General features: G+C 38.7%; 1 protein-coding gene across 1 annotated transcript in view; it reads left to right on the forward strand.

The window, feature by feature from the left end:
* Plekhh2 (pleckstrin homology, MyTH4 and FERM domain containing H2) overlaps positions 1-23,316 on the forward strand; it is a 142,506-nt gene that overhangs the window by 32,849 nt on the left and 86,341 nt on the right. The window contains exon 3 of the mRNA XM_029564836.1: positions 8,746-8,808. Coding sequence (XP_029420696.1) covers positions 8,746-8,808 — 63 coding nt within the window. The remainder of the gene's footprint in view (positions 1-8,745; positions 8,809-23,316) is intronic.

Genomic DNA, 23,316 nt, shown 5'->3' on the forward strand with positions numbered 1-23,316 from the left:
GAAGGATCAGGAAACAGTATTGGTTCCCCAGGTGTCTGGGGCCCCGAGACTAGGAATGGCGCAGGGCCCAAACTAGGAGTATAGAACGGCGAGGGGTGGGGTGGAAGGGTGAATGAGGCTTAGGGAGTCCCGGCGCGGAGCGCTGCGCTATTGAATTGCACTTTTTAATTGTTCATTGCTTTTATATAGAAATACAAACTTTTTATATATTGACCTTTTATCCACAACTTGAATAAACTCATTTGTTAGTTTTAGAGGCTATTTTGTAAAGTATGTGGGACTTTTTATGTAGTCAACCATGCCATCTGTGAATGACTATTCCTTTAGCTTCTCCTTTCTAGTCTATATGTCTTTTATTTGTTTTCTTGGCAATTATATTTGCTAGGTCCACCAGTTAAATGTTGAGTAGAAGTGGTAAGAGGCCATCCTTACATTTTTTTTTGTCATTAAGTATGCTCCTAATTCTATGGTTTCCACAGATGCATTTTGTTAGGTTTCATAAGTTCCTCATATTCCTAGCTTGGCAAGATATTTTTGTTGTGAATAGATGTTGAGTTTTGTCAGATAGTTTTTCATTAGTTGAAATGATCTTTTTTTCCCTCATCTTTTGATATGGCAAATTGAGATTTTTTTCAAATTTTGAAACAACTTTACATTCCTAAAATTAAAACCCACTTGGTTATTCTACTTTGATTCTACCATGACCAAAAGCAACTTGGGGAGGAAAAGATTTATTTTGTATTACACTTCCAGGTCAGAGTTCATCATTGAGGGAATTCAGGCTAGGAATTCAAGACAGGAGCTGGAAGCAGATGCCATGATATCTTGCTTACTAGCTTTCTTATATAGCCCAGGCCCACCTGCCTAGGAATGGTGCTGCCCACAGTAGATTGGGTCATCCCACATAAATCATTGATCAAGACAGTTCCTCATAGACAAGACCATAGACCAATCTGATCTTGGCAATCCCTCAAATGAGACTCCCTTAGATGACTCTAGGCAGTGTCAAATTGACAATTAAGGCTAACCAGGACAGCCATGATATCCTATCTTTATTGTATATATTTGGATTTGACTTGTTGGTATTTTAAAAAGTTTTATGTGTACGAGTATTTTGCTTGTATGTACAGGCAAAAGAGGCCAGAAGAGGGCATTGGATCCAGAGTTACAGATGGTTGTTAGTCACCATGTGGGTGCTGGGAACCAAACCCTGGTCCTCTACATGAGCAGCCAGCGCTCTTAACCACTGAGACATCTCTCCAGCCCCTGATTTGTTGATATTTTGTTAAGAATTTTTGGCATGGTATTCATGAGGATATTAGTCTGATCTTTCATTGTGGCAATGACTGGCCCTCTGACATGTGTTAAGAAGCTTTCTCCCAGGATATCCTGAGAGAGGCTTTTTGTTGTTGAGTTTGTAAGCTATATCATCCTGGAGTTTTCCTTTTCGAGGTTTTAAAACAACAAATGTGTGCATTTCATAGATATGAGGCTATTAAGCTTCTTGAGTGATATTTGGTATTTTAGGTCTTCAAAATTGCATGTTTCATCCAAGTTGTCCAATTTTTATTGTTCATAACATTGCTGTGAGTCTACATTGAGTTTCTGTGAGTCTACATTGACATCCCTCTTTACATTCCTGATATTGATCCTCTGTGGGTTTTTTAATTGCTTTATCAGTCTAGTTAGAAATTTATCAATTATATTGCTTTTTGTGAGAAACAGCTTTTGACTATTGTTCTTTTTTCTATTTCTCTTGCAGTCTTTACGAACGGTTTCCTTTTTGTTGGGCTTTAGGGTTTGCTAGTTGCTTTAGTTTGCTTAGTCTCTTGAATGTGTGTATTCTTGCTTTTTCTTGCTGTAGTACTCTCACAAAGGTCACTAATGACCTCGTAATTATCCTATCATCTCAGTTGACAACTAGTGAGAAGCTGCTTTAGCATTTTAGTCTTTTTTCCTCTGTGTATTCATTTACAACCTAATCCCAAAGGTATTTTAGAATCTTATTTTTTTATTTTATTGTTTTTATTTTATGTGTATGAGTATATTGCCTGCATGTATGTGAGTGCACCCGTGGAGGTCAGAAGAGAGCTTTGGATTCCCCTGGAACTGGAGTTAAGGATGGTTTGTAGCCACCATGTGGGTGCTGAAAATCGAATCCAGGTCCTCTGAAAGAGCAGTCAGTGCTCTTAACTGCTCAGCCATCTCTCCAGCCCCTTTAGAATCATCTTAGTAACTATTTTCCTGGAACTGGTTAAGGATGGTTTGTAGCCACCATGTGGGTGCTGAAAATCGAATCCAGGTCCTCTGAAAGAGCAGTCAGTGCTCTTAACTCTTCAGCCATCTCTCCAGCCCCTTTAGAATCATCTTAGTAACTATTTTCTCTAAGAGCAGAATTACCTTTGATGACAATTGGCTATTTTTCTAATGCAAGGTTCTAACACCTCTCCTTGTCCTCCCATCATAGTCTTTAAAAAAAAACTTTATTATTTTATTTTATGTGTATGTGTATATTGGCTACATGTAGGTAAGTGCACCCGTGTCATGCAATGCCCGCAGAGGACAGAAGAGGCCATCAGATCCCCTGGAACTGGAGTTATGGACAGTTGTTAGCTACCATGTGGGTGCTAGGATTCAAACCTGGGTCTTCTGCAAGAACAGCCAATGTTCTTAACCACTGAGCCATCTCTCCAGCCCCTTTTTAAAAACTTATTTAAAAACTTATTCTTTTTAAAAACTTATTTTTTGGTTTATTTGTTTTTCTTTTACATGTATGAGTGTTTTGCCTGCATGCATATAAGTGTACCCGTGTTCTGCAATGCCTGCAGAGGCTAGAAGAGCGCATGAGATCCCCTGGAACTGGGATTACAGATGGTTGTTAGCTGCCATGTTAGTGCTGGGAACCAAACCCAGGTCCTCTGTAAGAACAGCCAGTGCTCTTAACTGCTGAGCCATCTCTCCAACTCTCCCATTCTATTATTCTATTCTTTTTGATGCAATCACCTCCCCTTGCCAGTTACTCATCATAAACTACTTGATCCATAATTCTACTATTCAAATATAGACAACTTCTTGGTATATATCATCCCATGAAAACAAATGCACAAAATTTTCCTCTACAAATGAAATTAAAATATTTATTACTGTTTTGCAAACTTTCTTTCGATTAGATCATTTATATATCATTTCATATATCATTTATATTTGTCTCTTTTTTGTGGGCTGGGAATCAAACCTAAAGCCCCATGCATGCTAACTAAGCACCCTACCACAAAGCTCCATCCTCAGCTCCATCATTTGTCATTTACTTACTTATTTATTTATTATTTATTTATTGACTGATTGATTTTGATCTTTTTGAGACAGGGTCTCCCTGTAGCCCCAGCTGGCCTAGAACTCACTAGATAGACCAGGCTGGCCTCGAACTCACAGAGATCCTCCTGCCTCTGCCTCCCAAGTGCTGGGACCACAGGCGTGTGCCACCACACCCTGCTTTCATTTGTCTTTTAATATCTCATCTATGTCTTCCCACATATATTGGAGAGATTTTCAGATGCATAGAACTATGCTCTCATGTGTGTATGTAAATTTAATGCTTATCAACTTAGGACCAGTCCTTTCCTCTGCACATTCATTTACTTTCCCCCTATGTTATATCTGAACAAATCCCACATATGACATTTCATCCATCTATGCATATTTATAATGACTAGATTATATCTAACTATGTGAACATGCTACTATTTACATATTTGCAGAAATCACTGGTTTTTAGGCATTTATAGCTTTCTCCTTGCCTGTCTCTTGTCTCCCATCTGTGTGCGTGTGTTTGTTTGTGTGTGTGTGTGTGTGTGTGTGTGTGTGTGTGTGTGTGTGTGTTGCTGAAGATTAAACCCAGGGTGTCATGTATACTAGATACGTGTTCTATCATTGAGCTATCCCCACAAGCTTGTGACTTGTTTTATCATTCCGATTATAAATTACAAATGCTACCATCGTTTCTTAATTAATGAGTTATCAAAAACTTTCTTCATTACTTTTGTTTTCTTAATTTTAGCCTCAAATTTTATTTATTTATTTACTTATTTATTGGTCTTTTTGAGACAGGGTCTCCCTGTAGGTCCAGCTGGCCTGGAACTCACTATGTAGACCAGACTGACCTTGAACTCACATAGATCCTCCTGCCTCTGCCTCCTGAGTCCTGGGGATTAAAGTCATGTGCCACCACACCTGGCCTAGCCTCAAATTTTATGATACAGCAAATTATATTATCCCCACTTTATACATAAGAATTTTAGAATCCAGTGGCAAACTGTTGGTAAATAGTACAATAAGCACTAAAACCTAGACCTCATAAATATAGTTTGTCTATTTGAAACTAAAAGGAATTATTTTTAAAAGCAGTACATGTGTTTGATAGAAGCATATTGCTTTAAATATTCTTCATAATAGCTGGGTGTGATGGCACACATCTTTAATCCCAGCACTCAGGAGGCAGAGGCAAGCCTGGCTTCCATAGCTATTTCCAGGCCAGCTAGGGCTACAGGACACCCTGTCTTAAAAAGACAACAACAACAAAAAGTTCCATGTAAAAGTTGGACATCTAGCCAGGCGTGGTGGTGCACACCTTTAATCCCAGCACTCGGGAAGCAGAGGCAGGCGGATCTCTGTGAGTTCGAGGCCAGCCTGGTCTACATAGTGAGTTCCAGGCCAGCTGGGGCTACAGGGAGACCCTGCCTCAAAAAGACTAAAAAAAAAGTTGGACATCTATTAAAGTATTTGATACTATACTGTACGTCTTTCTATTCAATTTTTACATAAATACAGTAAAATAAGGGCAATCTCATTTTACAGACAAGGAATGGAGATTCAGTACAGTAAAGAACTTACCCATCATTACACTGCTCATAGCTGGTGGAATCTAGTTTCTAATTTAAATCTTGTTTTCAAATTTAGAGCTTTTTTCATTTTTCCCTTTAGTATTTCATGTACCATGACTTATTAAACTAAAATAGCAAAAGTGACTTTTTGAACCTGTATTTAAAGATACATGTATGTGAATTTTCATGTTCAATAACAAATTTAGCCTATTTGCATATCATGGTATCCTAAAATGATGCATTTGTATATAAGGAGGAAATGGTGTGCATGTGTATAATGCTTTTCTATAATGGACATTTTGTTTCCAAGATTACTGCTAGCTACTAAGTTTTTAGAATTTTATTGACTAATTGGAGTGTGCAAGGCATGGTATCAGGAAGTATGTTACACATGATATTCTTCCTTCCAGCACTTACTATATAGTGCTGGAGGAATGGAAATAAAAAAATTGCATTTGCCAGAAGTAAAAATAATAGTTATTTTTCACATTGTGACAAAATACCTTAAAGAAAAACTTAAAGGATTTATTTTAGCTCATAGTTTCAGAGTTTCAGTCTATCAGGGAGTGAAAATGTTGAGTAGCAGGGTAGTTCACATTGTGATGGCCAGGAAGCAGAAGAGAGGGAATACAGAAAAAGCCCAGGAAACATACTCCTCCACCCCCACCAATGACCTACTTTCTCCAACTAGGTCCCACCTCCTGCCTTTCACCATTTCCCAATAAGGCCATGATATTATAAATCCATCAAGGGCTTAATCCATTCATTAGGTCAGAGCCCTTTGGGTCTAATCAGCTCTAAAAATACCTTTACAGACACACCCAGAGGAGTGCTTTACTAATCGCCTAGGCATTTCTTCATCCAGTCAAATCCACAATTAGAATTAACCAAAGCTATCCTTAAATGCACAATACTTACAGGTGACAGCTTTGTCTTTTCATCAATAATTTGGAATGTATTGAATATCTACTATGTATGAAGACTTGTACTAGGTATATAACAGTAGAGACTGACTTCTGCCCTTCCAGTTATCACTGGAAATCAAATATATATATTTATCTGTGTGTGTGTGTGTGTGTGTGTGTGTGTGTGTGTGATATGTCTGTATGTGTGATGTGTGTGCATGTTTGTGTGAGCTTGGGTACATGTGACATGTGTAGATTAAAGGACAACTTTGGGTGTCAGTCCTTGTCTTCCACTGTATTTTTGCTTGGGTCTCTTGTTCACCTCTGGGTATGCCAGGCTAGCTGCCCTGTAAACTCCCTGGGATTCTTCTGTCTCAGCCTCCCATCTCACGGCAGTATGAGTGCTGGGATTATAGATGAATGCTACCATGGCAAGCTTTACATAGGTTTGGGGAATCTGAATGCAGGTCCTCAGTTTCATGACAAGACCCACTGAGTCATTTACCCAGCTCAGAAACCAAATATTTCAGAAGGAAAAAAAAAATCAGACCATATATTTACATAGTCTCTGAAGAAAATATTAATTTTTTTAACTAGCAAAATTTGATGAGCAAGGATTTGTGAATTTGTTTCTCCTTGCAATTTCATTGTTACCTAAAACATAGGTTAAGGCTTCAGAATTACAAAAATTTCCCCTAAAATGGATGTAGTTAGCGCAGAAAGCAGCATATTCCCAGTGGTGGAAGAATGTGGTCTTGACATGAGTCTGCTAGTAAGCAGGTCTTTTGGTATGGAAACTTCTAGAGATACCCAAAAGGTATATTTGTCCAGTTGCTTCTGTGTAGTGCCTAGTTAAATAAAAATGCAATACAATGCTTTAATCTCATTAAATGTTTGAAATATAAGGTCTAGGGGAGGTACATGGAATATACCCATCTACATATCCAAATATTGAAAACTTCTTGGTGAATCTCATTCCCTGTAATATACGACCTTTTTAAAAGTGCTGTCATTTGGACAGTTAAATTGCTACATGTGGCGACAACAGGTGTTCTACATCTTTATTATTTCTTATAAATATATTGCGAACTACCTATGTAATTTTGAGTTTTTCAAATGGATGCATAAATAAAATGAAAATAGGTAAAATTAACTTTATGGTATATTTTATTAAATGTAATGTATCTAAAATATTTCAATGTGGAACAACATGAAATTAATATTAAAAACTGTTCAAGAGATATTTGCCATTTTTGTGCTGTTTTCTAACAATAGATATTATTGGATAAAGTGTGTATTTGATATTTACATGATAGTTAACTGACTAGTCACATTTCAAGTGGTCTGGACAGCACAGTTATAAACCAGCCCTCACTCATTTTTTGAATCTTCTGGAGGCAAGAAAACCAGCAAGTCATTGAAAGAGTGGGGCAATACCCTCAGCTGGTACACATCGTCCCTTCTGTTTTGTGGGGAGGCAGTCTATTAAAAGTAACAGCTCTATCTGAACAGTGGTCTTCTACTACTTGTTAGGGGTTATTAGACATTGCCTCTTGAATAAGGTGCCTGATTGACTTTGTGTTAAACACATTTCTACCCTTGTGATCCTCAGCATTTTTTGCAAGACCGACAGAAAATTTCAGGCAGATTGCCAGCTGCTTATCAGAAGATAAAATCCATGCCGGGTGTGGTGGTGCACGCCTTTAATCCCAGCACTCGGGAGGCAGAGTCAGGCGGATCTCTGTGGTTCAAGGGCAGCCTGGTCTACATAGTGAGTTCCAGGACAGCTGGGGCTGCATACAGGGAGACCCTGTCTCAAAAAGACCAAAAAAAAAAAAAAAAAAAAAAAAACCCAAAAAACCATAAAATCCAAACTCTTTGATCTTTACAGTTTTTATGCTCACTGAGAAGCAGGTTAAGCCTCTTCAGCGTCTCTACACCTAAGACAATGCCTCCTTCCACAGCCAGATACTATGGTGTGGCCCAGATAGCCTTGTCCTCAAAAGGTTAAGAAACCTGGCCACAGTGTCTGGGCCGTCTTTTGCAGTCTGGTCCAGGAATTTTTAATTTCGGGTTCTCCGAATTCGATACAGAAAACACTGATCCTCTTACCGAGTTCCACGGGCGTCCCTTGGGAAATGCCCCGTCAAACCGTGACTGTGAGGTGGGCGAAGACCACCAGACCCCACTGTCGAAAGTGAATTTGGCCAAATGTAGTTTATCAGAACCCAGGTTATCAGACCCCTTAAGACTGAAGCCTGCGGGGAGCCATGCTCAGGGCTGGCTGTTGTGCAGCCTGGAGGAAGAGGGGTCGGTCCATCTGCGAGCCTGCTGCTTGGTCGTGCGGGAGCCAACAGCTGGTGTCGAAAGTGAAAGTGAGCTCAGCCAGTCACAGACCTGTAAATTTGGCCCAACTTACAGCCCTGAGAGAAAAAGACTTGAAATTGAATTTTACCTCATGGCAGTGTATTCCACACATCCCTTATGTTAATTAGCATCGAATCCTCTATAATATGTGTTTAATCGGTCTTTTATATACTTCCATCAATCTGTAAGAATGCAGAGCTCCTCGGCCTTCACTTAAATACACTCGAAGTCTTTTTATTGTTTTTGGTATGTATTGACCTTTAATTTCTAATCTGTTGATGAGCATTCCTGTGGTATATGGAATGCCACATCGTAAGGACATGAATAATGACCTATATCAATGCTGTGAACTATCAACCACTAAGAGCTACCAAGGTATCTGCTAGTTAATGTATTACATTGCATGAAAAATATCAATACTTTGCCATTTTATCAATCTTTAAGTATGAAGTGCTTTTAATGTGTTAATTGTAATTCATATCCAATGAACCACTTCATTTTTTGTGAAACTCATGATGACACTGTGAGATTTAAAGCCTTTTACCAAAAGGCCTATGTAAATGTATATTTTTTTATCCTCCTTCACCTTACAGATGCAACAGCTAGAGAGACAAGTTATTGATGCTGAACGTCAAGCAGAAAAGGCTTTTCAACAGGTAGTGTATAATTTAAATTTTTTTCTCTCTCTACACATATAAAAATTGTTTAGCCCCAAATAGGAGGATAGTTGTCAACTGTTCTGAATATTTTATCATTTTTACAGTTCATGAACTCAATCTATAGAGTGGAAAACTTTAACTCTGTTTTGTCCAGTACCAAAATTTTCAAGAGGAAAACAAGACTGATTAGAAAGTTTTATCTTTTTAGAAAATAAAATATGACTTTTATGGCACTCCGAACCATAATTAAATTTTACATATAAATATGATCATAACAACATACAGCATCATGTATAATTAAGAGTTGAAAATTTGAACACCCTTTTGTAGAGGAATGAGTAAGTGAACTAAAACAAAGCTTTGAACCAGTAAACTATTAAAAATAATTGTTACCAAGATATTACTAATAGGGAAAATGCTTAGAATTATATTAGGAAAATATATACAAGGCTGTGTGTTTCATGTTTTAATATTTGTGGGTAAAGAAAGTCAGACCTGTGGGTTTTTTTAAAAAGGCTGAGAGGAAACACTCCCAAAATTTAAAAGAAGTTTGCTTGGATTGGAGTATTAAGAATGTTTTTTTCCCAATGCCAGGGATGGTGATGCATGCCTTTAATCCCAGCATTCTGATCTCTGAGTTCAAGGCCAGCCTGGTCTACATAGTGAGTTCCGGGTCAACTGGGGCTACAGGGTAGACTCTGTCTCAAAAAGACCAAAAAAAAAGGGAATTTTTCCCCTATATTTTCAAGTCTTCTCAGGATTTTCCTTTTTTAAAATTTATTTTTATTTTATGTATGAGTATTTTGCCTGCATGCATGTAAATGCACCATTGTATGCAGTGCCTGGAGAAGCCAGAAGAGGGCATTGGATGCCCTGGAGTTACTAGCCTCTATGAACCCAGGTCTACAAAAGCAGCCAGTGCTCTTAACTGCTGAGCCATTTCTCCAGCCCCATTTTTTTTTTTCTTTTTTTCAGACAGGGTCTCACAATGTAGCCCTGACTGGCCTGGAACTTACTGTGTTTACCAGGCTGGTAAATCCCACCTGCCTCTCCCTCCTGAGTGGTGGGATTAAGGCAAGAGCCACCATGCCCAGCCACATTTTTTCTCGTTTTTCTATACTATGTTCATTAGTTTAAAAGCTGGTTTGATAAGTCAGCTATCCCTTTCTGAGCCCTGATAGCAATAAAATGAGTGGTTTGGATGGGCACACCCAGGCTTAAAGTTCCTCCGATGATCTTAAATCCATAGCTAACCTTTATCATATTTAGTCAAATCAAGAATTTCTTAAGGCTTCAATACAAAGTTCTTTCTTCTAAGAAATGCATATTAAATTTATTATACTTTCTTTAAGCTTGTCATGTTTCTTCCTTAGTTTCTTTTTAACATGGTTCCAGGAATGTTTTTCCCTTTTTTTTTTTTTTTAATTGTATTTTTGAGACAGGGTATCCTTGTAGCCCCAGCTAGCCTGGAATTCACTCTGTAGACCAGGCTAGCCTTGAACTCACAGAGATCCACCTGCCTCTGTTTTCCAAGTGCTAGGATTCTAAAGCTATGTGCCACCCCACCCGGCATGTTTTTCCTTTAAACTTGAGTACTACCAAATCATGTTTTTACCAGAAAGATTTAGTTGTACATAGAAATTGTTTGAGTGGCTTAACAAATTCTAAGCAATATCAATCTAATCTAATCCTTGATTTCTTAATTATATTTGAAAACAAATCTTAAAAGTTTATTATATAAAACATCAACCACATATGAGAGTAATGATGTCTTAGTTTGTTTCTTCATTGCTGTGACAAAACACTCTGACCAATACCAATTTGGGGAGGAAAGGGTTTATTAGGTTTATATCTCCTAGGTCACAGTATCATCGGGGAGCCCAAGGTAGGAACTCAGGGCAGGAACCTGGAGGCAGGAGCTGGAGCACAGGCCATAGAGGAACACTGCTTATCTCACAGGATAGAGTCAGAGTAGTCTAACAATGGCTGCACCACACTGGAGAGGCTGAGAATCTGTAGTCGCTCAGTCCACAAGGCTGGATGTCTCAGTAGTCCTGATCTGGCGTTGAAGGTCTGACAAATTCCAAAAGATCAGCTAGTCTCAGTCTACAGCAGCAAGACGAACTCACCAGCGAGAGAGAAGGCAAGCAGCAAGAAGCATGGCGTTCTCCTCTGCCTTGGTCTTTTATACGGGCTGCCATCAGAAGGTAACACCCACATTTAGGGCGTGTCTTCCAGTTTCAGATGATCCAATCAAGAAGATCTCTTTCATTTCAGTTAATCCCAGATCCAGTCAAGTTGACACTGGGATTAGCCATCACAAATGATAACATGTAATGAACTCGCAGCAGTTGGGTTGTGGTTTGTACTGCCAGTCACCTTTTCCCTCTACTTACCCCTACACTGGATTATTTTGAAAGAACTCCCAGATATTATATAACTGAATCCATAATTGAAACTGAATGAAATCTTAGCAACTAATCTAAAAGTATAGCCGGGTGTGGTGGCGCATGCCTGTAGTCCCAGCACTTGGGAGGTAGAGGCAGGTGGATCTCTGTGAGTTCAAGGTCAGCCTGGTCTACATAGTGAGTTCCAGGACAGCTGGGGCTACATGGAGACCCTGCTTCAAAAAGACAAAAAAAAAAAAAGTAAAGACTTAAAAAATCCCAACCACAGTACCATTGTCATGCCAAAAGTATTTATTACCAAAAATTCTTCAATACACCAAAGATCCAGTTTCCAAATTTCTCAAAATAGATCATAATTGCTTCTGTTTTTGATTTTTTAATTGAAGTGAAGATCACATGACATAAAATTAATGATTTTAAAACAATTTACAATATTACATAATCACCATCTTTAACTCCAAAATATTATCTCAAAGTGATTTTAAGCATTTAGCTTCAATTTCCCCTCTTGTTTAGGCCCTGACAAATCACCAGTCTGCTTCCTGTTTCTATGAGGTTCCTTCTTCTGGGTATAAAGGCAAGGCCTTGCTATGCAGTCCAGGCTGGCCTCAAACTTGCATTCCTCCTGCCTTAGGCTCCCCAGTGCTGGGATTGCAGGTGTGTGCAACATACCATCTTGGACATTTCTTATAGAATTATTCATGTGATATGGGATCTTTGTGTCTGGCTTCTTTTATTTAGCAGTATATTTTTTGAGGTTCATCCACATTGTGCATCTACCACAATTTATTTATTCATCTGTTGATAGAATTTGTGTTGTTTCCACCTTTTGGCTAGTGTAACTAATGCCACCTTGAGCATGCGTATACATATATTTGGGTCCCTGTTTTTATTTTTCACTTTCATGCTATTTTTGTCTCATTTTTACTAGTTTGTTCTAACCAGAACAGAATTATGATGACACGGTTCGTGTGATTCTTAAATTCTAGTCTATGTGTTCTTTTTTCCTTCATTTCAATTTTTGTTGAAAAAACTGGTTTAGTTTTTCCCCTGGAGCTTTTGCATTCTGGATTTTGCTTCTTACACCCTTCATGTGATATTCAGCATGTTCTCTGCCATCATTTCCCCTAAAATACAGTTAGATTTAAAAATTGTATTTTCGCATCTTTGTCTTTCCTTTTGAAAATTCTTTTTTCCAAGAATGTCTCACCAGTGTTATCATATACCCTTATCAGGAGGCATGTAATGTCTGTCTCTCTTTTTTTTTGTAATATTAGCATCCATTGATGATCTTGCTTTGATCAATTATTGTGTCAGGGAAGTGATTGCTTTTAAGAAATAGACTTCAATTTTTAGGGAAGTTGTAGATTTACAGTAAAACTGAATAGAAATTACAGAGTTAGCATCTGTCCTTTCTCCTGTCACATACACACTCCAGCCCCACTACCAGCATCCCATTTCACTGTGTTATAGTTATCATAACTGACCAACAGATATTGACACATTGTTGTCATCTGATGTACATAGTTTATGTCAGTGTCCACCCTTAGTGCTTTCATGTCCCATGGGTTTTGACAATTCTGTGATATTTATCCACTGCTTTAAAATCATGTAGAACAGTTCTACCATCTGAATGCTCAATCTACTCATCCTCTTCCAAAATGTATAATTAGAATCATACAGTAAGCAGACTATTCACGTTGGCTTGGCTTTACTTGGTATTATCCATTAAAGTTCCTCCGTGACTTCATGGTTTGATAGCTTATTTTCTTTTATGTTGAAAAAGATTCCGTTGTATGAGTTGCCACCATTTATTTATGGTTATTACTTTTAGAAAACCAAGATGTAAATTAACAAAAAGTACCTTAAACTTGAATATCTAAGTCTATAGATAATCACCATCTTTGTAACTACCACTGGATTAAGACACAGAATACTTTGTCACCCTAGAAGATTCTTTTGTACTCCCTCTCAGTCAACACCTCTGTTCCACCAGATAGCCCTTATTTATCACACAAAATTAGTTTGGCTGTTCTTGATACATAGGCTTGATTGCTGTGACAGTACCTGACAGAGAAACTTAAAAGGAGGAAGTACTTATTTTAGCTCACAGGTTCAAAAGCTTCATTCAGTCCATACTTGGTTGGGTCTGTTGTTTTGGGGCCATAATCAGGCAGAGCATCATGGCAGAGAGGAATAAATTTGGTCATCTCATGCTGGTCTAGAAAGAGAGAGACAGACAGAGAGAGAAAGAGAGAGAGAGAGAGAGAGAGAGAGAGAGAGAGAGAGAGGAGAATAAGAAAGAAGAAAGGAGAGACAGTCTCCAGACAAGATATCTGCCCCCTCAAGGACATGCCCCCAGTAATCCATTTCCTTCAGCTCAGCTCTGCTGAAGTTTCCAGAACCTACCAAAGTAATGGCAGCAGCCAGGATCAGGCCCTCAGTACATGAACTGTTTGGGGGAAGACTTCATGTGTAAACCTTAACACTACTTTTTGGTGGGTTGGCTTCTTTTGCTCAACATCATGACTGTGAAACTCATGCATGTGCTATATGAGTATCAGAAGTTTTTGAACAATTGCTTGGTCGTGTTTGATTGTGACTATACTTCTATTTTTATCTAGTCACCTGTTGATGGACATGTGGTCATATATAGTTTAGGATTTTATTAATAAAGTAGATACGACCATCTACATAGTTATGTTTTGGTGGATATGTGGTCTTATTTTTCTTGGGTATATACTTTAGAATTGCTCAATCACAGGTTGGCAAATGCTTACTTTAGTAAATGTCAGCAAAGAGTTTTCAGAGGTGAATGTACCAGGTTGCATTCCTGCTGGCAATATGTGAGAATTCCAGTTGCCAATAGTACCAACACTTAGCATTGCTATTTTTTTTTTAATTTTAGCTATTCTGGCCCTGTTAATGTTGAGAAGAATGCTAATCTAAATTTTCATCATTACCTTAACAAATATGTTTACACAAACTATGCCAATTCTGTAAGTCGAATCTGTCTTCTCTTGTTCAGAACTTGCCTTTTGACTTTTTTTTTTTTTTTTTTTTTTTTTTTTTTTTTGGTTGTCTTTTTGAGACAGGGTCTCCCTGTAGCTCCAGCTATCCTGGAACTTGCTGTGCAGACCAGGCTGGCCTTGATCTCACAGAAATCTGCCTGCCTCGACTCCTGAGTGCTGAGATTAAAGGTGTGTGCCACCATGCCTGGCACCTTTTGACAACTTATAATGACCCTTGCCTAGAAAAATGAACAGGTTTATTATTACTGTAAGATGTCCCTTTGAGTCTACCAAGATAGGAGAAGAATGTAGGATGTGGCAAGAGGAAGCCACTGTGACACACTTGTGGGCACTCCCATAAAATTGTGGACAATGCAGATATCAAGGCTAGTTCTTGGGGCTGGAGAGATGGTTCAGTAGCTGAGATCTCTGGCTGTTCTTGCAGAGGAGCTGGGTTTGATTCCCAGAACCCACATGGTAGCTAACAATCATCTGTAACTCATTCCAGGGGATTTGACTCCCTCTTCTGACCTCCATGGGCATTGAATGACACGGGGGCACTTACACATACATGCAGGCAATACACTCATACACATAAAATAAAAATAATAAATAAAATGTTTTTTTAGAAAGAGTAGTTCTAACCCAGTTCTTCTCTGGAGTTCTTAGAGTTCAGTTATTCCAATTCACATATGACAATGTTGTAAACGCTTGGAATTAAAACCTAGTGTTTGAGGTGAGTAGTTCTCCCTTTCCCTCTCCTCCCTTCTTGCTTCCTTCCCTTCCTCCCTTTCTTCTTTCTAAGGGAGAGAGTTAGAGGGATATAAGACCAAAGGTTAACAAGGAAAAGTCTGTATAGTCAAAGAGAAATCAAGATGGAATTCATGTTTTTCTTCCTTGGAAATAGACCTAAGTTTTAATTGGATGTAAATTCAAAGTCTACCTACCACTTTTTGACTGAAAAACTTTCTTGATTTGAGTCCCAGTTCTGTCATTTATAAAAAGTTGCTAATATTGACAGAGCTGATGGCCTCGGTACTGCATAGATGTTTATAGCAGAGTGATTAAGTACACAGACTCTGGAGTCAAACTGTCAGATTCAGTCAGCCTTCCTATCTTCCCACTTGGCTTTTGCTTCCTATTTGTAAAATGTAGTACAATATAATCCCTCTCTCATAGGATTTTGTAGAAATTGAATAGGGTACTAGGAGTAAAGTACTTGGGATTTTTCCTAGCACACAGTAATACTGAGTAAGAGTTAGCTATTATGAAGATTGAAGGCACTTTAAGTAAAGTGCCTGGCATGACAGTCAGCCCTTGGTAGATGGTGGTGGTAGAAGTACTGCTAGTAATGGTAAGGAGCTGTATTGTGCCCATGTTTTCATATTTATTAGCTGATGGTACCAAGAAGTGATGTGCCCTCTTAAAATACAACAAGGCAGTAATTACCAGTAATTTGAAAGTTACTAAAATTGGATGGAAGACATGTCATTCTTTGTCCTTCTATATAAAAGCCTTTATCTTTTTTTAGTAATGGAATGAATGAGCCACATAGCCCTGTCAGTTTGTTTCTCTGACTTTTGTGTCTTTTCTGTCTTTTCCTTTCTGTTTTTGGCCTTTTCTGATGTATCTTTCTACCTCCGCCTGTTCTTTGTGTTAGCCTACCTTTCCATTCCCTTCCTTTTTCTCATTTGATGGCTGTTTTATTTTTATTTATCTATTTTTTTAAGACAAAGTCTTATTGTCTTATTCCTGGCTGGCCTACAACTTTCTATGTAGACTAGGCTGATCTCAAACTCACAGAGATCCACCTGCCTCTGCCTTCCAAGTGCTGGGACTAAAGTTGTGCACCATCATGCCCAGCTTATTTATTGGATCTTAAGAGATCCAGTTCGGGTCCTAAAGAGGAGTGCACTCATTCTTCAGGTAAGGCGGCCAAGCTATGGCAATTTGCTGCCCTTGGGGCTCACTCAGTTTAGCAAGAAGAACTGCCTATTGAGCTTGTCCTTTGAAGAGCTCGAGAATAAAGTCGTTTAATTCCAGGCACTACATCTTTAAGCTAAACCATACAGTTTCATTTTTGATGTCTTAAAATAAGAGACAGCTGTAAATCATTCAGTTTCTGTAAGTTGGCAAAATCTGAAAAAATATTTCCCTTTGTCACAAAATTTAAAGTTATGCACCGCCTGTTTTGTTATGCATCAGAATAAATTTTTTTCTATAAATTCCTCATGAGGAGTCCAAAAGTTGTCAGGAAATATAAACAGAACAAATGAACTTTCATGTACCGATCATGTCACCATCTTTGGCCTTTGTGTTAACTTAGAGTAATTGAATCTTTTGCTATGTTTAACAGTTTTCACAGGACTGTGGCCTATCTGATGTGTGTGAGGCTTAAATTCAGCTTTTTTTTTTCTCATTGAACCATATCTAAGACCTAACCAACTATCTTTACATCAGCCAAAAGATGTTTTCACTACTGAAGTAGTAATCAGCTCAACTTGATGCTTTAGCTCAAATACCTCTTTCTCTTTGTTTATTGGTGAGATCACTTTCTTAACCAGTTATTCATTTTCCAGATGATTGGTGATCTTTACACCAAATGCTACAGTACACATTTCTATTGTTTTCAAGTTCTGAAAGCTGTCTGTGCAAACCAAACCAGTACTACTTTTAAGTACTCTTGTGAGGTTAAAAAAGGGGGAGCAGGGGACTGGAGAAATGGCTCAGTTGTTGAGTACTTGCTGCTCTTGCAGAGGAGCTGGGTTCAGTTACCAGCACCCACATGGTGGCTAACAACCAGTCCAAGGGATCTGATGCCCTCATCTGGCCTCTGTGGTCATTGCATGTATATGGTGCACTAACATGCATGCAGGCAAAACACTCATACACATAAAATAAACAAACAAACAAGCAAAAAAACCCCATCACCTTTGCACAGTACTGGTATATAGGAATCAATTTCAAGTACTTGATTGGGTACACAACCCCATGTATTGATGTCCAAGTATTCCAAAGTAATACTCTACTTTATGCTGGTCCAAAGAGGGTCATGACTTCGCTCATAGAATGTATGTTTTTATTTTATCCTTTGGGGCCCAGTCCCTTGTCTGTGTTTGATTAAGGCCCAATTGGAGCTGAATTTAAAGTTCTCTCTAACAGTGCTACTATGTGGGCTAATCTGTGTTTCAATAAATTTCTCTCTTGCTATTGATGCTATTTTTGGTCCTTAAAAATGCTGATCCTTCTGGAACAGGGACCTCTGGCTGACTAGATTTACCAGAAGGGCAGATAGGGGGGAATGGATGGGGGTGCTGACAGCACAGTAGACAGTGGCAGGGATAGCAGAGTATGGAGGCTCTAGTGGGAGAGGAAGGCTGTCTACCTGACAAGTTTGTATTCATGCTCAGATGTCGAGGAGCTCAGAAGGTGGGCGACTGTGACCAGTAATAGTCATGTATATAGAGATTAGAAATGCATGTGAAAACGTCTCAATGTCAATAGGCTTGGAATGAATTTTTCTGTATGAAACTGTGTGTTTTGACAACGAAGTGGAGATCTTTTTTAAAATTAAAACCTCATTTAATTTTATGTCTTATAGAGTTTATAATGAGTAAAAGATTGTACAAGCATAATAATTCATCTGTAAACCTAAAAAGGAGATCTTTTTAAAGGTTAAAAATTCATTCAGTTTTATGTCTTACAGGGCTTATACTGAGTTCAGTATTATACAACTGTATTAATTCAACTGTGAACCTAAAAATTTACAGTCAGTTTTGAAAGAGATGTATCCTTGCTCTGGAGTGTGTTACTGAATATGTCAAAGCTGTAGTGAAATGCTTCTTCTAATCATATGGCTATTAAAAATAAAAAAACCTATTTAATAAAGTAAAAAAAATTACTGTTGCCCTGTCACCCTCATACCCAGCACTTCGTAATGGTTTGCTGCTCTTCACTAAAAGCAGGTTTATTTACTGCTTTTTATTTTTGTGCCTTCAGCAAGAAAAGTCTTCCTAAATTTTGAAATACTATACCATAATTGTGTTTAAAATGTGATTAGAAATAGTTGATTTTCAATTTTATCTTAAATAACTAGAAAATAGTTGGGTTCAAAATAGTCTTTAACAATTCCCTCATCATTCTATTTGCAAACAGTTGTGATTTGTGGCCTTATATAATGCCACATTACAATGATGCATGCCCAAATAAAACAGCCTGACTCTTAGCATCCATTTTAGCCACGAGGGGACCTGAACTGTTCTGAGAACCTATTCTTCGGATTACTCTCAGAACCATGCTCTCGAACAAAGGCCTTCTCTCTTATTAAAACTGTACATCCATCTAGAAATGGGGAAGGAAAACAGTGGACCTTTATCAGAAGGCCCTTTCTGACCTCTACTAACCTAGAATAGCACACACACACAAGCACAAACAGATGTCAGTTAGGCCCTGTTGTTTGCAACACAACTTATTGCTTCCAATAAGTCTCTGCTGTTTGCAGAGCTCGCTTGATATGCAACACATACACACACATTCATACATTGTTCTGTGTCAAGAGCAAGGAAAGGTTATAAGGAATTAAATCTATAGACCTAGGTCACAAGAGAAGCCCAAAGTTTAGTAAACTTGTTCTACATTATAGACAAGCTGGAGTAGTATTAAATGATCTCAAAATATAAGATTAACTTTTTTGTTGCAAGGTTAGTAAAAGTCATTTGTCCAGAGCATGTCCATATTGTAAAAGTCATTCTCACAGTGAATCTTTGTTATGTCATTATAACTTATATGACTTATAACTTATATGTTATGTCTATAATTTATAGAAACTGTCAGCCCAACTAAGAAATATAATCTGTAGTCATAGAGTTCTTGCCTCACAGGCATGAGGCTCTGCTTTGATCCCCAGCAGTAGGGTAGTGCGTGCGTGCATGTGCACACACACACACACACACACACACACACACACACACACATCTTATCTTGGTTACTTGCAGTGTGGGAGGGAAGGATGAGATAAGAAATGGAAATGACAACATGAATAATTATAGTGAGAGTAATATTTTTAATATTTTTACCTCCTGCTTTTCTAATGTGGTTAAGATAATGAAAAATGGCACTGGAGGTTGTGGGTGGTCCCCAGAACCACCCTCAGGTTTGATGGTTGTAGGAAGGATTCACAGGACCCACAAAAAAATTTTCACACTCATTGCTATGGTTATATACAATGAAAAGAAACAGTTTAAAATCCATAAAGGAAAAAGGTGTCTTAGGTGGTGTCCACAAAGACCCAGATACAAATTTCCAGTCCCTCCCTTTCAGTGAAGTTGCACAGGAATCCTCCCACCAGATGCTTCTACAAGATGAATGAAGCACTGCCATGCAAAAGTTCATTCAAGACTTAGTGTCCAGGATTCATGCTGGGAGCAAGTCTTACAGGCCTAGAGTACTGATGTGACTGCTCTTACTAAGTCTTTGGCTTCCCCATTCCTCTACTTCCTTCTGGAAGAGGTCAAACTGTTACACTCTGACCCCAGATCCCAGGGGAACAAAAAAATAGGTATCCAGCAACAATCACATTGCCAGAATTAGCTTTTTGATGTTCCCAAAGATGTTGGCTATTCAAGGCAGTCTTATATATAACAAGATTCTCGTGGGCTCAGAGTTTGCTACCCTACCCTCAAACTAGTCACAGGCCAGTCTTTTCTTTGGAATCTGAACATCCCAAGTCTGCTGGGTTAATTATTTACTGAAGAGTAGCTTAGGGATTTCAGGATCAAGAAAGTTTAAGAGGTAATGATGGAGGAATTTCCTGAGTAGAAGCAGAGACTGGCCCAGAAGTAAAGGACAAAAGCACCCAAAAAGTATGAAGCACTTCACACTGGAGGCTATCAATGGAGATTTTTTGCAAGAGTTTATTTAAACCAATTGAATTCATAGGTGTTTGCTACTGGTCAGTCTGTAAGTAGTTAAAATTCTTGTATGGTTAAGGTGAACTGAATAAAAAAAGAAATGGGCTATTTTCCATGTGCTTGTGGTAGGATATTTTAAAGGCTGCTTGTTTCTCCTGTGAGGCTCTTAGATTTTCTGTGAGCTTCGTATCCATCTTGGTTACCAAGGAAGGATGGGAAATCTTATGGAACTTGGTCTTAGCAGGACCTGTTGGCAAGTACGATGCTCGTAACTACTTTGTAATTCTTTCCCTAAGAGATTTTCCACATTTGCCAATATTTTTTCTTGCCTCAGAAAGTTGTTTATCTAGAAATAAGAGTCACATTAAAAAGTTTCAGACAATAAAGATGCATCAAGGAGGTCTGTGGCATTCATTCATAAATAAAAAGTTTTCATGCTGAGCTTTTTTTTTTTTTTTTTGAGATGGGGGAGTGGTTCCAGGTCCTAGTTGTCCAGAGCTATAGAACTTCCTAAGAAGTGTTTCATGTGGCAACCAAATGTCTATTGGGTGACTTACTCAGACATATAAAAAGGGAACTTTGATGTTTCCAAAGATGCTGGCTATTCAAGGCAGTCTTATATATAACAGGAATGTCTGTAATATTTATTTCTACTCTTAGTTATATAGTAATCAGACTTTTCATCAATGTGACAAATAACCTGAGAGAAACCGTTTATAAAGGAGACAGTATTGATTTCTGGCACATGGTTTCAATCTGTGGTCAGTTGACTCCATTACCATGGTTCTGAGGAGAGGCAGAACATTGTGGCAGAAAGCATGTGGTGGAACAGAGATGCTTACTTTATAGCAGTCAGGATGCAGAGAGAGGGGGAGAGGAAAAGGAGAGAAGAGAACAAGAGCTTCAAAGTTGTGCCCCCGAATGACCCACTTTCTCCAAACAGGTCCCACAACAAACCAATTATGCCATCAAATTATGAATCCATCAGTGGATTAATCCATTGCTGAAATCAGAGCCCTCATGAGTCAATTGCCTCTCAGTGACTGAGTCTACCAGGTGTAGACCAAACCTGCAGCATATGAGCCCTTTGGGAAATACTTCCTATCCAAACTGTAAGGTCCCTTGTATGTCCATCCTCCCTCCCTCCCTCCCTCCCTTCTTCCTTCCTTCCTTCTTTCCTTTCTTTCTTTCTTTCTTTCTTTCTTTCTTTCTTTCTTTCTTTCTTTCTTTCTTTCTTTCTGTGGTATATGTACATGTTCATTTGGGTGTGTGTACAGGTGTATGTGGATAAACATGCACATGTGCATGTAGAGGTCAGAGATCAATGTCAGGTTTCTTCCTCAACTGCTCTCTACCTTTTAAAAAGTTTATTTATTTTTTGGTAATTTTATACGCTAACACAATGCATTTATAACCACTCACCCCTGCTCCCCCTCTCCAACTCTTCCTGGACCCACCCCCCAATATCCCTCTCCCAACTCCATGTCCTCCTACTCTTCCCCACTGAGTACAATTAGTTGTCTTGGACGTGCATGGATATAAGGCACCAGAAAACTGACCGTCCCTCTCCAGTGGCCATAAACTGCCAGTAACTCCTCAACTAGAGGTGGGGTCTTGAGAGCCCCTTTCTTCTCCATGCTAAATTGTTAACTGGCTTTATCTCCTGTGGGTCTTGTGCCAGTAATCAGCGATTGTGATGTGATGTGAGTTCATGAGTACAATGGCCTTTTGGGTCTAGAAGTCAGTATTTTACAACAATCTTTCCTGGCCTCTGGCTTTTACAGTCTATCTCCCCTCTCTTTCATGATGTTCCCTGAGCCTGGTAGGAGAAGGGGTGTGATATAGATGTCCCATTTAGGGCTGAACAATTATTCTCTGCATTTTGACCAATTGTGAGTCTCTATTAACTGCCAGCCACTGCATAAAGATGAGGTCCACCTAATTTTTTTTTTGAAACAGAGTTTCTCATTAAATCTGGAGCTCATAGATTGAGCTAGACTGCCTGAACAGTGAGCTCCAGGGATCCACGTGTCTTCTCCCCAGCACCAGCATTGCAGATGGGTACTGCTGTGCCCAGCTTTTATGTGGGTGCTTGGGATCCAAACTCATGTCTTCATGCTTGCGCAGCAGGCTCTTTACTGACTGAGCCATTCCCTAAGCCCATTCGTTTTATTGAGGTTTATCTTCTGTTACTTTATACTATCATTTTGGACTTGGGCTCTACTCTTCTCTCTCTTTGCTTTCACAGCTACACAAGATGCTGTGCACAACCAGAAAAACTATCATAGGACTGAGTATTTACTGTCCAGCTTTTTCCTGCTGAGCTATTTTCACAGCAGATCTCTTAGGCAGAGCTTTGTCTTTCATTTGTTGTGGGTGTTTATTATTCAACTCATCTAGAAAACCCAGTACCTTTTGTTAAAGAATCTAAACTTAAGATCTCTTAAATTATTATTTGAAGGGCTCAGTACATTTTTCTCCTATTTTTTAAAATCCACCTTGACCTCAGAGATCTGCCTGCTTTTGCCTCCCAAGTGCTAGGATTAAAGGCATGTGGCACCACATGGCTATTTTTTTTTAACTTTTACAGAAACTTTATTGAGAATTTCATACGTGCATATAAGGTCTTTTGATCAAATCCATGCCCACTCCCTCCCTGCCAATACCTCCTATATCTCCCCATCACTTTTTTTCATTTATTTATTTTTATGGGGCTTTTGGGTACTCTAACATTCCCCCCCTCTGAAGAGGAAACCATAAAAGCTTTTAAGGATTAGATACAAGCTCCCAAATACTTTTGACATTTTTGGCCTTTAGAAGAGAGAATGTTTCTAACAGGCCCAAGGACGTTTTGACTTTTAGCCAAGAAACCCGCTACTTTTCTTTGGGGTCTTTTTACCCTAACTGCCTAGACAATTCCTACCTCCTATTCTTATCACGCCATCCTCTGAATGGATTATCCAAATTGCCAATAGGGAATAGGGACACAGACAGCTCTGGCTTCTTCCATGCAGAACACGGATGCAGGGTGAGGCAATTGGAGTACCCCTTCAGTGGGTCTATCTAAAAGACTCCCAAATTGCAAATTGCATAACTTTTATCTCTAAGGGAAAAAGAAAGTCCTTAAATAGTGACTAGGAGATGTGAAGGAGAAGTAAAGGCAAGAGTAATTAGCAT

Source organism: Nannospalax galili, unplaced genomic scaffold (genome assembly GCF_000622305.1).
Source record: "Nannospalax galili isolate Female #2095 unplaced genomic scaffold, S.galili_v1.0 scaffold257, whole genome shotgun sequence".
In the NCBI taxonomy this organism is placed as follows: domain Eukaryota; kingdom Metazoa; phylum Chordata; class Mammalia; order Rodentia; family Spalacidae; genus Nannospalax; species Nannospalax galili.